General features: G+C 38.7%; 1 protein-coding gene across 4 annotated transcripts in view; it reads left to right on the forward strand.

Annotated features, from left to right (window-relative positions):
* Positions 1 to 13383, forward strand: part of VPS13B (vacuolar protein sorting 13 homolog B) — an 819784-nt gene that overhangs the window by 660291 nt on the left and 146110 nt on the right. For all 4 annotated transcript variants that reach the window (XM_067537148.1, XM_067537121.1, XM_067537138.1 and 1 more), the window contains one exon: positions 3584 to 3721. In XM_067537148.1, the coding sequence (XP_067393249.1) occupies positions 3584 to 3721 (138 nt within the window). The remainder of the gene's footprint in view (positions 1 to 3583; positions 3722 to 13383) is intronic.

Genomic DNA, 13383 nt, shown 5'->3' on the forward strand with positions numbered 1-13383 from the left:
CTGGCCCCCATCAGACAGGGTACTGGACTATTGCCATACTGGGTCTGATCCAGTATGGCAATTCCCATGTTCCAGTGTTTCACTCTCATTATGGTGAAGCCTATATCATCATTTTTCTGTATGAGAAAGCTTCTGGCAGAGATATAATCCATTCATTTTCAGTTGACAGAGCCTCTGATTCTCAGGGTATGTCTATACTGATGGCGGCAAAGTTGCTGCCATCAGATCAACCTATCTGGATCGATTGAGCGGTCAGTGAAGACCTGCTCAATTGATCCGGAAGTCAACACTGGTAAGCCACCCCTTCGAGTGGCGTAGCACTACGTCGACAGGAACGCGGTTCCCGTTGGCGCAGTGCAGTGAAGGCACCACGCAGAAGGGAAGCACAGCAGTCAACGGGAGTTACGCAACCTACTCTGTGTACCTTGCCTAACTGCCGGTCAGTGTAGACCAGGGCAATATGTTACAAAATACTATCTTGACTGTCTGTCAATACATAATAATTATTCATATGCTTTTTATCTTTGATACCACAGAGTAATCAATCACATAAAAACAGTATATAACATTTCTGACTTTTCTCTCTTTCGCCTCCTTGAATGTTTCATCTACTTCTCTCCACTTTTCAGCCCTTCGTTTTCCTTCCCTCTGGTTCCTCCATAGTGATCCTGCCTTTTCCTTTTTACTCAATCTCCATCCCTCTGGCTTCCAAAGGCTTTTATTTAAACAAATAACTGCAAATTCAAGTGTTGATTTTTGAGAGAATCATAGGAAATGGAGATGGCAATGACCTATTATAGTACTTCATCTAGCCAAATTCCCTGCCAATGCATAATTGTTCCCCACTGTACATTTTATAGTGTTTTCTTCTGTCTATTTTAAATATTCCCAACTATAGTGTTTCCACCAGTTCCCTGAAGAGATTATTCCATAGTCTAGTAGATCTCACCATCAGGACGTTCTTTAATATTCAGCCTAAATTTTCTCTCTTTAAATTTCATTCCATTACTTCTATGATAATTTATATCCCTTGGGGCACACTATATGATTTATTCCTTCCTTGGTGCTTAACTCAACAATGTTTTCCTCCTTAGGTTATACCTTAGTCAAGCAATTCATATTTAGCTCCTTTTACCTTTCCTCATAAATGAATCTGTCCATCCTCCTGGTAATTTTTGTTGCTCATGCCAATTACTCAATATTAGCATCTGAATAACCCAATTTACACCACCACCCAATCTTAACTTCACAGTCTCTCCATCATAATTTTCTTCTCATTACTTAAGAACTACATTAATGGTCCAGATTTGACATCATTTGGATCCTTTAGGCTATTGGGAGAATTAAAAATCTCCCATGAGCAAAAATAGTATCCTGCAGTTTCAAGCACCTTGAACTGCATTTGAATATCTAGTATGTAATCAAAGAGCTTTCCCATATGTTAACACTTTTCACCTATGTTGTTGGATATCTTCATATTTAAAGAGTAACAATTAGACATTTTATAACATAAATAGTTCTTTAGATAGATGATAAAAAAGTGCATGAATGTATTAAGTAACAGAAAAGGGGGACAAAATTTGCAGATTTATTCTAGCAACAATACCTACCTGTCAGTCTATATGAGTTAGTGACATTCATTGTGTTATATTCCATAATCTTCACGAGGCTTCCATTATGTGATAATTGAGCTTAGTATGACGTTTGTAACAGTATGATGGACAATTAGTACAAAAAATAAGACATTGTGGTATGGAACCAAAACAAAAATGATAAAGTTTAGAACATCAAAAGTATTTTGGAAATATCAGCAGTCTCTGCAGAAACCATATTGTTGTGAGTTGTTCTAAAGCTGTGCATTTAAAAGAAGGAAATGAGAATATAAGAATGTAGCATAATTTATAAACCGTGACACACAAACCTACATAGTAATAAAAAATTGTTGTTATTTATTATTGACACTTGTAACACCTGTAATATGCTAGGCACTGTTTAGAGACAGAGAGAGACACACCCTTGCCCTGAAATTTAATAATATATGAAGAATACACCATACCACACTGTTCAGCATAATTAAAGAGAAAGTATAATAACCATAGAAAATGCAGAAATCCAAATGGACAAAGTATGTGTATACTGTATGCAATGATCAGGAATGAAGAGCTCTTAAAATAACTGTTAAAAAGTGACTTTATAAATGGATAGTGGAGAGAAAGTAAAGGAAAAAAAGTATTTTGGCTGTAATGTAAATACCACACAGTACGTATACTGCACTGAAGTCATTGCTTGCCTGAAAATTGATCAAATAAAAGCAGAAGAATGTGCTAACTTTTGATCTTTTCCATATAGATCTGAAGTCACGATCAATTGGTTTCCGTCTGTTCTTTGAAATCACATAAGGTTCATATGTGCCACGTTTTATATGAATCACATGATAAGGTCAAGTAATACAAATTCCAAGGCTGACTTTATATACCCAGGTCACATATGACTGTGATACTATATTACCATATGTTGACTGTAATGGTTGGTATGTAAATGCTGATCTTGAAAAGGAATCCCATCAGTAAAACCCAAGATAAATAAAATTGTATTAAACCTTTTCAAATTAACTAAAACTGAGAGAGGGAAACTCGAAGGCAAGAAAATTATTACAAAATAGAAAGGGTCAAGTGTGAGGGGAGCATTCTGTGATCATAAAACTAGAGAGAGAACTAAAGAAAAACTGTGAATATTTAGACTTTTTTTAAAAAATCATGAAATGCCAAAACTCAGCAGTCATTTTTTAATAGAGTTATTACAAAAAAATGCTGTGAATTGTCAGAGATTAAAAATAACCTGGTGCTGTTTTTGTCATCTATGGGAGCCAGAAAATAAAGAAATACACAGCACTGAGCAGAAGTTAATTTGAACTATTATTCATAATTGTGAACATTATGGATTGACAAAAGGAATACTGTTAAAAGCGGTCTGCAGCAGTAACTGAAGTACATTTCAAAAGCCTAGTAGTAAAAAGTGATTGCAGTGTCAGTGAAAGTCAAAATAACTGCATTGCATGCTTGAGCATTTAACATGCTGATCTTTTAGACTTCTGTACAGTTTGTGCTTTTTGTTGTTATTTCGTTTATACCATGATGCAAAGAAAATATAGAAGTAGCTAGTAAAGGTTTCATTTCACTAATAGCAACTTTTAGTTCATACATCCATTTTGGGAAGAATAAGTTAATGTTCAGGAATCTTTCCTAGCAGTCAAGCTAAAACAAATGGATACTAAGAATAGCCATGTCAATATCTTTTTACATTTACTACTATTTTGGACACATTACAAATTAAGTATAATTATTGTAATATACTCTGGCATATTGTACATACGCACACACTAATATATATGCAGGTATATTGGTTCTGTGTATATAACTGCAAACACTGCATATGAAATAGTATATAAATGCTATAGTAAAGTGTATATTCTTAACTTTGTTTTGTTTTGCTTCCTGTAGTCTGTTTTGTCACACTACTACTGGTAGTAATAGACCTACTAGCATATCATTAATACATTTGATGATTATCTTATCACCTGCAGATCCTGGAAAGACACTTCCAGAAGCTCTTGATTATTATGAGGTTTGGCTGCACACAGTAGCAGGAGAGATAGATGCTAAAAGTGGCATTCCACCTCCTCTCATCACACTGCAAATTAAAGACTTTCTCAATGGGCCAGGTAAGAGGTGCACTTTTAATCAAAATGAATTTTCTAACATTATCTCTATATGCACACATAGGCATCATTTCTTTGTAAATGAACACGCCAGAAAAATGTTTCCTTCTTTCTCCATAACTGTGGATTTATTTATTTATTTATTTATTTATTTTTGCCAAAAACTAAAATGGACAGAAGCCCAGGCTGAACAGAACTAAAATGACAGGTTTAAGGCTGGATAAGCTTATTATCTTTCAAAACTAGATATGGGAGCCTTAAACCTATAGAAATGTGAAATTTGTAGATTTCTAGTAGAACACAAAATACCTGCTTCTAGCCCTTGGAAGTCTATGAGAATGTAAAATTTATGACACATGTATAGAAGGGCCTGTTTAAAGTCATTTTTAGAGGTTTATACTGTTCCCTCTGAACCCTGTTCAGTTGGACTCATGATAACCTAGGCACCTGGTATTACAGGTGCAAATATACAAAACAAAAATACTCTGAATAAAATTTTCATCTTCCAAAATAGTTAATTTTATGAAATAAAATAACCACTGTAGAACTATTTTTATAACTCATATAGCATATTTGGAATATATGGTAGCATAGTATAAAAGTTTTATCAGCACTTCTTTGAGACAACATGCATAATTTGTGGTTTGCCAATATTGAACAATCCCCAACTCACGTCAATAAAAGTTTATAGCAAACAACATCATGTATTCTCTATATATGAATTCACATGAAGAAAAACCATGTGCAAAAGGGTGGCTTTCTCCGGGGGGCTGGAGAGCCTGGGGCTAAGTCAACCCTGATTACAGGATAAGCTTCAGCTGAGAGGAATCATTGATTCCAATACAAAAGAAGGATGTTGCAGTAAAGAGGGGAAGCCCAGGAATCTGCATTTATGTCTGCAGAACACTGCAGCGTCCTGAGTCAGTAAGGGAAAAGCTCAAGAAGCAGGAGAGCAGAGGCAACTTGGGAGTGAGAGGCAGACGGGATGATGACATTTCTGCCATCCCCCAGAGTTGCTGCTTGGCTTGTACTGAGCATGCTCACTTGGACTGAGCATGCTCAGTAACATCTGCTGAAGCTGCTGGCCTCACTCTGCCCCCCTCCCCACTATCAGCAGGTATGGGTTGTGTCTGCAGGAGAGTGAGGAAAACTCTCCAAGCAGGGAGTCCTTGGATAGACTACAAAGGCCCAGCTGGAAAGGCCTGTGAAGAAGACAAACTCCAGGCAGGACGTGCTGAGAAGCAAAAAGAGGGTTCTTTCAGAGAGGTGGGGCTGTGCCTAGCTGGGTTGGAGTTTCAGCTGCGTGCATTTGTGTTCTGTTTTTGAAAGATTTGTGTTACACTGAACTACTAGGAGACAGAAACTGAACTGGGGCTGGGGGCCTAGAGGGCCAGTATACACCTGAGGACTCAATAAATTGGACCCCATGAGGGACTTGTTTGTACTACCTTTGAACTGAGTGGGTTCTTAAAGGGCCCTGAAAAGGGGGAAAGCAAAGGCAGAGAACCATAGTGCAACTTCTGGCCTTGGATGCTGTTCAAAAGGCAGCTGCCTGTGTTACAGCATGTTAAAAAAAAACGTGAATAAGGTTGCAAAGATTGCATGTGCAACCTTAATATATCCCTTTTCTGCATATGAATTACGTTACGGTCTTTAATTACATGATAACATTCTATTTTTTCCACTGGATCCTTGCCTCATTCAGTGCACAAAATGGACAGGGCTCATTTAATACTTTGTTTTCTCTACATTGTTCAGTGAGTAGCCCCCATGCTTTATTTCCTGCACACTGTTCAAACCTGTTCTGAAGAATTATTAATATCCTCATGGGCTTTTCTATGGCACTCATTACTATAAAATTTAAGTACTTCACAAACATTAATGGATTTACCTTCACAACTCCCCTGTGAGGTACTGAGAAACTAAGGCAAAGAAAGATTTAAGTTCAAAAGTTTCCATAATTTTAATACCCAAATCGAAACACCTAGGACCTGATTTTTTTGAGTAGTTAGCATTATAGAGCATTTTATATGTTCAAAGGACAGCTCCCATTGACTTCAGTTGCTGTCAGCTCAGTACTTTTGCAAATCAGACCCCAGGATATCAAGTTAGGCTTCCAGAGAGAGACATACACACAATTAGTGACCCCCTTGAAAAAGGCTTGGTTTAAGTGTCTTGCCTGGCATCACACAGGAACTCTGTGGAAGAGGCAGGAATAGAATCCAGTTCTCCAAGGCAGTATTCAACTGCATTAACCAGGATAGCATTCTTTCTCTTCCTGTAATCCTTTACCTCATTCAATACACACCTTCCAACTTCTGAATGAGGCAGGGGTCCTACAAACAACAGGCTTCTTTCCTACGTAGCCCTGTTTCATCCACAGAGTAGGTCCATCCTATTCACTGAATGCGACAGGAATTCTATGGAAGAAATTGTGATCATATAATTACAGACAGTATTATATGGTTTACATAGAAGGGGGGGAGGCTTAATTAGGATTACATTTGTAACCTTAGTTCTGGCATTTCTTAGCTTTTGTGTTTTTGACTTTGCAACCTTAATAATATTATTTTAATGTGGTTTTTGTATGTGTAATTTCCCATGATTTTAAAAAAGGAAAACTGAAGAAATGGATATTCCATCATCTGGCATCCTGGTGACACCTACATGGGTCATCTGCAGTGTTTGGATCCTCCACACAGACCTCTGCCATTTGCACTAACAGGGTAACTGATAGCAATGATAGGCTGTCTTCCTCTGTGTGGAGCAGCACGAGAGGGGTGAGAGACCTATTTTGCCATTGGGTTTCCACAGATATTTGTGACAGCAGAGGAATGGTGAGACTCAGGAATCTTGGATTCCATTCCAGGCTCTGAAGAGAAGCGTGCTTTATTGGGCATGAACTCTTCTGCTTATTGTCCCCTAGTTTGACCTCTTCTGCCTCGTTGAGAAGAGTTGAGGTTGCTGCTAGGCAAAGGCAAGCAGTCTCTACTGGAGGGTTTTACTTTCCCATGACTTAAATGATTCCCCCATGTCCTTGGTAGACAATAAATCTCCTACCTCCAAATATAATGGTGTGAATAAGATGAGTCTCTTTCTGACCCATACTCAACAATGCAGGCAGATCCTGAGTCAGTGTTCAATTCACTCCTTCATGATCTTTGGCATTATAGGCAACTCCAAAACAATAATGCAGTATAAACCTCAGCATGTTTCCTTCCAGATCTTGGCTGTTTCTAGAATTTTCTTCCAGGAACTCTTTTGACATAAGAGACATACCTACATTTTAATCATTTGGCTAGTGCTAGTTGGACCCATCTCTCCGCATGACACAGCAGTAATTACCGTGAATCTTAACATAGCATTTTGACTCAGGGTAGTTCAACAGAATATCCCTGCCTTCCTGTACAGAGTTTTATAATCTGTAACCTGCTACAATTGAGAGCTTGGTCAAATAATTTAATCTTCTTTAAGAGCTATTCCACAATGTTCGAGCTTTGACTAGATTGCTAAAATAAGGACCATACTTGCATAAAACAACACAACTGCAATAAGTACTGTTTCAGTATCTAGTGAAAAGAAAAGATGAAGTGATTTAATTCAACAACATGCTAACATCAATAATATAATAAAAACTTCCCAATCAAGACTCTTTCCAACACATTGTTGGGCATCTGGGAAGTAGCTGAGCCCACCAGAAGGGAGAAGAATGGCTCCTTAGTGGTTCCGTGGCAAGGAGTCGGGTGGCCAGACACACAGTCAGCCTGCGATCATCCAGCAAGGGCAAGGACCTCAGCAGTCATCTTCAGAGGACCTCAGTGAGGCCATCCAGGTACACATGGTATTGGTGACAGCTGGGTCAACCAATATATCATTAATGAATAGAATAAATGAATAAATCAGAGGTCATGGTTCTTTCCTGGAACAAAGTGGAGTGTTCTCTCCAGGTCAAAGAGGAACAGCTGCCCTTAGTGGAAGAGTTTAAGTATCTGTGGGTCTTGTTCACAAGTGATGGTAAGCGGGAGCATGAGACTGACCAGCGGATTAGTGTGGCGGTGGCAGTGATGCAGGCGCTGGACTGATCCATGGTGGTAAAGTGGGAGCTAAGTTTTCGGACGAAGCTCTCAGTTTACAGGTCAATCTATGTGCCCATCCTCATATATGGTCATGAACTTTGGGTAATGACTGAAAGGACAAGATCACGGGTACAAGCAGCTGAAATGAGGTTTCTCTGAAAGGTGGCTGTGCTGACTCTTCAAGATAGGGTGAGGGGCTCAGCTATTCAGGAGAGCTGCTACTCCTCCAGATCGGAGAGAGTCATCTGAGGTGTTTTGGGCACCTGATAAGGATGCCCTATGGTAGGCTTCCTTTGGAACTATACCAGGCATGGCCCACTGGGAGGAGGCTTTGAGGTCAACCCAGGACATGCTGAAGGATTAAATCTCCCGGCTGGCCTGGGAATGTTTGGGAATCACCCAGACAAGCTGGAACCTGTTGCAGAAGAAAGGGAGGTCTAGTCCTCCCTACACTCCATGCTGCTGCTGTGACCCCCACCAGGAAAAGCGGCATAAAGGAAAAGAAGAAGAAGAATTGAATAAATACATTGCTAAAAATTCTTTCACAGGTAGTAGTGCATATATCGCACTAAGTCTGTCAACAATTTAGTAATTTATTATGAACATTTGTAAAATAGTATATTACTACTATAAATATTTTCTAAGGACTTGTTTATGTTCATTTTTATGTATTTATTTTATAATAAATTGATACAGACAAGTGCAATAGATGATTGCCGTTGAAGACAGCTGATCTGCTTTTCAGCACATTTGTCAAAGTTGTGCAAATACAATCAGAAACCTGGATATAACTATTGCAGTGACTACTGAATATACTTGTGTATATGTATCAAAGGTTCAATGTTTTTTAGTAAGTATAAAGTATAAAACATTCTTCCTAAGAAAGATATTTTTGGAAAGGTGAGTTTGAAGTATCATCTCCAAAGATGTGTATAATTTATGATGCAAACTACAGCATAGCAGTTAGAAAAAAGCGTGTAAATGGTTTTCAGAATTTGCTATCTTAGATGAAACTTATTGTAAACAGTTTTCAGCTCAAGTAGATAAATAGATGTTGTTTAGTAAGTATAAAGTAGAAAACATTCTTCCTAAGAAAAATACTTTTGGAAAGATGAGTTTGCAAGCTATAATATAGCAGTTAGAAAAAAGTCTGTAAATGGTTCCCAGAATTTGCTATCTTAGATGAAACTTTAGTTATTGTAAACAGTTTGTCAACTCAAGTAGATAAGTAGATGTTGTTCCATAGAAAAATTGTATTCTTTCACCATGCAGGAAGCCAGATTGTCACTCTATATTAACTTAAAGATCAAAAAATTACAGCAAGTAGCTAGACTTGGAAACCACCAATTAAATGGAAATAACAGGATACTTTAATACACTTCTTGCCACATGAGTGGATTATTTTGTACATTTCTGGCAACTAACGAAAAATGATATTTCTTCCAGATTTTAGGTAATAGGATCCTAGGAGAAATAAGCATACATCACTGACCCTGTGGGAACAGATCTCAACTTTACCCCCCAAAAATGAATTAAAGAACCATTCTTTCCTTTTCTGCAGTAACTAATTATCTACAAATTTTTAAATTTTTATTAGATCAACACACACAACCAGTGTTATATTAAATCTAATTCTGGACTTGCATATTTCATTCTTCACAAGTAGGATTACATTAGATACAAATGAACTGATGATTACTTTCTGGCCAATTATCTTCTTAGACAAAGAATAAAGATGACCATGTTGTTTTATTACTACAGTACTTGCTATCCCTATCAATTAACTCTTACTTTAGAACAAAAAACCCACATATTTTTGCTGTATGTAATATATTACCAAAGGTTTCAATAATTTATTAAATATAACTCATCTTATAATTTGCCTTAAAAGTACAATTGTAAGCAAAATACAACTCCTTCTGTGCCAAAATCCTCTTCCCCTAACATTTTCTTGGAAAGATGATAGTTTAAGTATGAAATTATTAAGCTTTTTGATTTTTTGCCATTTGGAATAATTTTCTGTAGAACACTTTATCCAGTCAAATTAAGAAATATGATGTAGTCCCTATGCTGAATGATAAAACAGAGGTCAAGATTTTTCTTTTGTGTTTGCCTATCCATTTGTCTTTCCTTTCCATTGCTTGTATGTTGTAATAAATATTGTGCCTCTAGTTGTATATAAAAAACCACCAACCCCCATTTAAAAAAAAAAATTCTACCTCCAAAGGCAACAATTGTACCCATTAGCAAGGTCAGTGATTTGTAGAAACCTGGTAAATAGCAGCTACCAGAAATCCACTAGAATAGTATCTCCAGCAGGTGATAGATTAGTTGGAACAAATTGGAACCATTGCACTTCGGCAATCCTGGTTTCTTTCAAGCTGTTTTAAAAATGTCGTCATTTTAATACACAATCTCAACCCTGTGGAACAGTCCACAGCAGGTTAATTTGAATCATATGATGTGTCACTGCCCTCAGCTGACATGAGCTCCATTCCATGTGTGAAGCCATAATAAATCCATTCCCAACCGAAGCAAATTCCCTGTGAGAAGGTGAACTAATCCAGGCCTCACACTGGCATGTTAGCCCTCCGTAATTGAAAGCAGGGCCACCTGTTCCCAGCACACTTAGCCTAGAGAGAGAAAATTAGCATTAGATCAGATACTTAATATATTGAAAAATCATTCATACTTCTTGCAAGTTCAGCTGTGGGCTGCTTAACATGACATCATATATAAACCTAGGAATGTGCCCACTTGATCCCATTTTAACAGTTTTGTTAACCATGGTGTTCGTTAACTTTGAAATGAGAATTTTTTGATTTAATGAGAGCTGACACGTGAGAAGGGGAACTGGCCAGGGTGCAGACTTTTCTAATTAACTCAGGGTCATTTGCAAAAACATTTGAACTCTCTGGTATTTTTTTCATTGTTCTTTTACAAACAAGTTTTTGAAACACTGACGCTATAGTCATGAAATGACATTTATTTGACTAAGAGGAGAAACAGAAATATGCCAGATAAGTATCGTAGTGTGCAGATATTATTTTTTATTAACATAGTTATTTTATTTTTATTAATAAAATACAATTTAAGGGCTGAATGAGGAGTAAAGATAATGCAAGTAAAATTTTCAAAAGTGATTTAGGCACGTAACAGCCTAAGTCCCATTGACTTTAAGTGAAACATAGACTCCTAAATGCCTATTTCACTTTTGAAAATGGAATGTAGGCTCTTAAGTCATATAGGTGGTTTTGAAAAATTTACTCTATATCTTTTTCATCATTTTGAAGTGTCTTACATGCTTTTAAAGTCTGTTTTTACCTTTTCCTGATTCTTTGTTTCTTCTCTTAGGATTTTTTCATTTCCGTCTTCCACCTTATCATTCTTAATAATGATATAGACAGGACTTTGGGGTTGTCTATGCTTACAAAGCTACAGCAGTGCAGCTGCATCTCTGCTGCTGTAGTGTCTTAGTGAAGACACTTCCTACACTGACAGGAGGGGTTCTCCAATAGGTGTAGGTGCTTCACCTGGCAAAGAAGTGGCAGTAGGTCGATGGGAGAATTCTGCCACTAACCTAGTGCTGTCTACACCAGGAATTAGGTCGGTTTAACTGCAGCGCTCAGGGGAATGGATTTTTCATTCTGAGTGACATAGTTATACCAGCCTAATTTCTTAGTGTAGACAAGGCCTCTAAGTCACAGGCTCTGGGGGCTTTTCCATGTTCTTCCACAGATTTACTGAACCTCTTTGTGCGTCAATTTCCCCATCTGTATAAAGGAAATATTAATACTTCTTTTAACTACTTTTCACCTTCCTGATGATGCCTCAACAGACCTCAACTGTAGTTGTTTGCCTAGCTGCACAGCCCCTGAAATATTTTTGAATAGTTACCAGTTAGGGGCATACATAATTCCCTCAGTGTCAATATTCCATAGATCATAGGTGTTACTACCCCACCCCCTCTTATGGTCTCTCTGTTCCTCTATGCCATTTTTACCATTTCTTTAAAATTTTAGTTGTTAGTTCACCTGCTCAAGATGGCCAACCCAGGGATTGGCTGGTCATTAGGGATTAAAGGGGTTAAACCTACACATAGTGTCACAACTGTGTAATGTGAGTGATGTGCTGCAGGGCCCATTACTGCTATTAGCTATTACTGCTGTGGAACTCCTCTTGTGGCTGGAGCTGATTCAGGTCCCTCAAGGTTGCAGTACACCTCATTGTCATTAGGGAACTCCTGGCCAGGCTGTGAGACATAGCCTGCAGGCAATAGAGGAAGGAAGCACTGAACAGGGACTACAGGCTTCTTTGGGGCTAATTGACATCTGTCTCACAGAAGCAGGACTGTCTGCACAGGGTCTGTGAAGCCCACAGCCCCTACAGTTCCTGCAGCACATGAACTTCAGGCAGAAGAGAAGAGAAATAGACCAGGAATATAGGCTTATATGGTGCTAATTAAGAGTATATGGTTCCTGGAGGTCACAGCCCTCCTTATTGCTTCTGCTCCTGATTCTTCATCCCAGCAACAAGCAAGGGGACGTTTCTGATCCTGGTGCTAGTACTGGTTAGTGTCAGGTTGGAGAGGGAAGGATTCTGAGCCTTGGGATAGATTGTCTATGTCTAGAAGGGTTTGTGTGCATACACAATAGACATTCAGAATTTAGGGGGAGGCTTCTGAGCTACCAAGGCTGGATAAGAAGAGAAGGGGTTTTCTGCTTTGGGGACAAGTGTATGTGGGAGGGCATTTCTGGGCAGTTGGGTTGGAGGGAAGTGGGGAAATTCTGCTTTAGGAATGGAATGGGTTGAGTTGCAGGATTAACGCAGGAGGGAATAGATCGGTGGTGTCAAGGCGATAGGAAGCAGATCTTAGGATAGCGCTAGACTGGAGGGGGTAAGGTATCAGTACTGGAAAGGAATAGTGAATGGACAACAGGGGAGATAAATACTGTTTTCTCCCACCATCTTCTTTTCTGTCATGTGTCCCAATTTTTAAGTTACCCCCTTCTCACAAATCTCTCATTCTTACGCCAAAAGGCTTCCCTGTGACAGTCCTGAACACACAGTCTCAATTATCCACTTTGTAAATATGATCCACTTGCAGAGAAGCAGAGGATGGCAGGGAGGGGGGGAAGGACCTGCTACCTACAGCCCCACCCATTATCTTGAACACCAAGCTGCCATTAGGCTGACCCGTCTTAAAATAATTGGGCTGAAGAAGCGTTTCTCTTGCCTTGGAATATTCTTGTTTCAGATGGGCATAAAAATGTTTTTTATGCCTCAGGGAAGGGCTCTTAATTAATGCCTGTGATGGCTGCAAGAAAGGGCCCAAAATGACCATAAGACACTGCTTCACAATATGCTTCTGCATTAAATCCTGGGAGACCTTTTCCTAAAGAACTCCCCCTAGGCATGAACAGGTCCTGAGTTGTTAGGGCTCCAAGCCTTCCATGAGTGCCAAAGCTTGCATTAAAATCTGAGATTAATAGGAGTCATTCTCTTGAAAAGGCACCCTATGGTGAACCATGAAAACAATTTGACTGGCTCAGGATCTGAGTTCTGTGTGGGGAAGAGTTGGCATGTTCA

This window comes from Emydura macquarii, unplaced genomic scaffold (genome assembly GCF_026122565.2).
Source record: "Emydura macquarii macquarii isolate MOO-44397 ecotype Brisbane River unplaced genomic scaffold, CSIRO-AGI_Emac_v2 contig_383, whole genome shotgun sequence".
NCBI lineage: Eukaryota > Metazoa > Chordata > Testudines > Chelidae > Emydura > Emydura macquarii.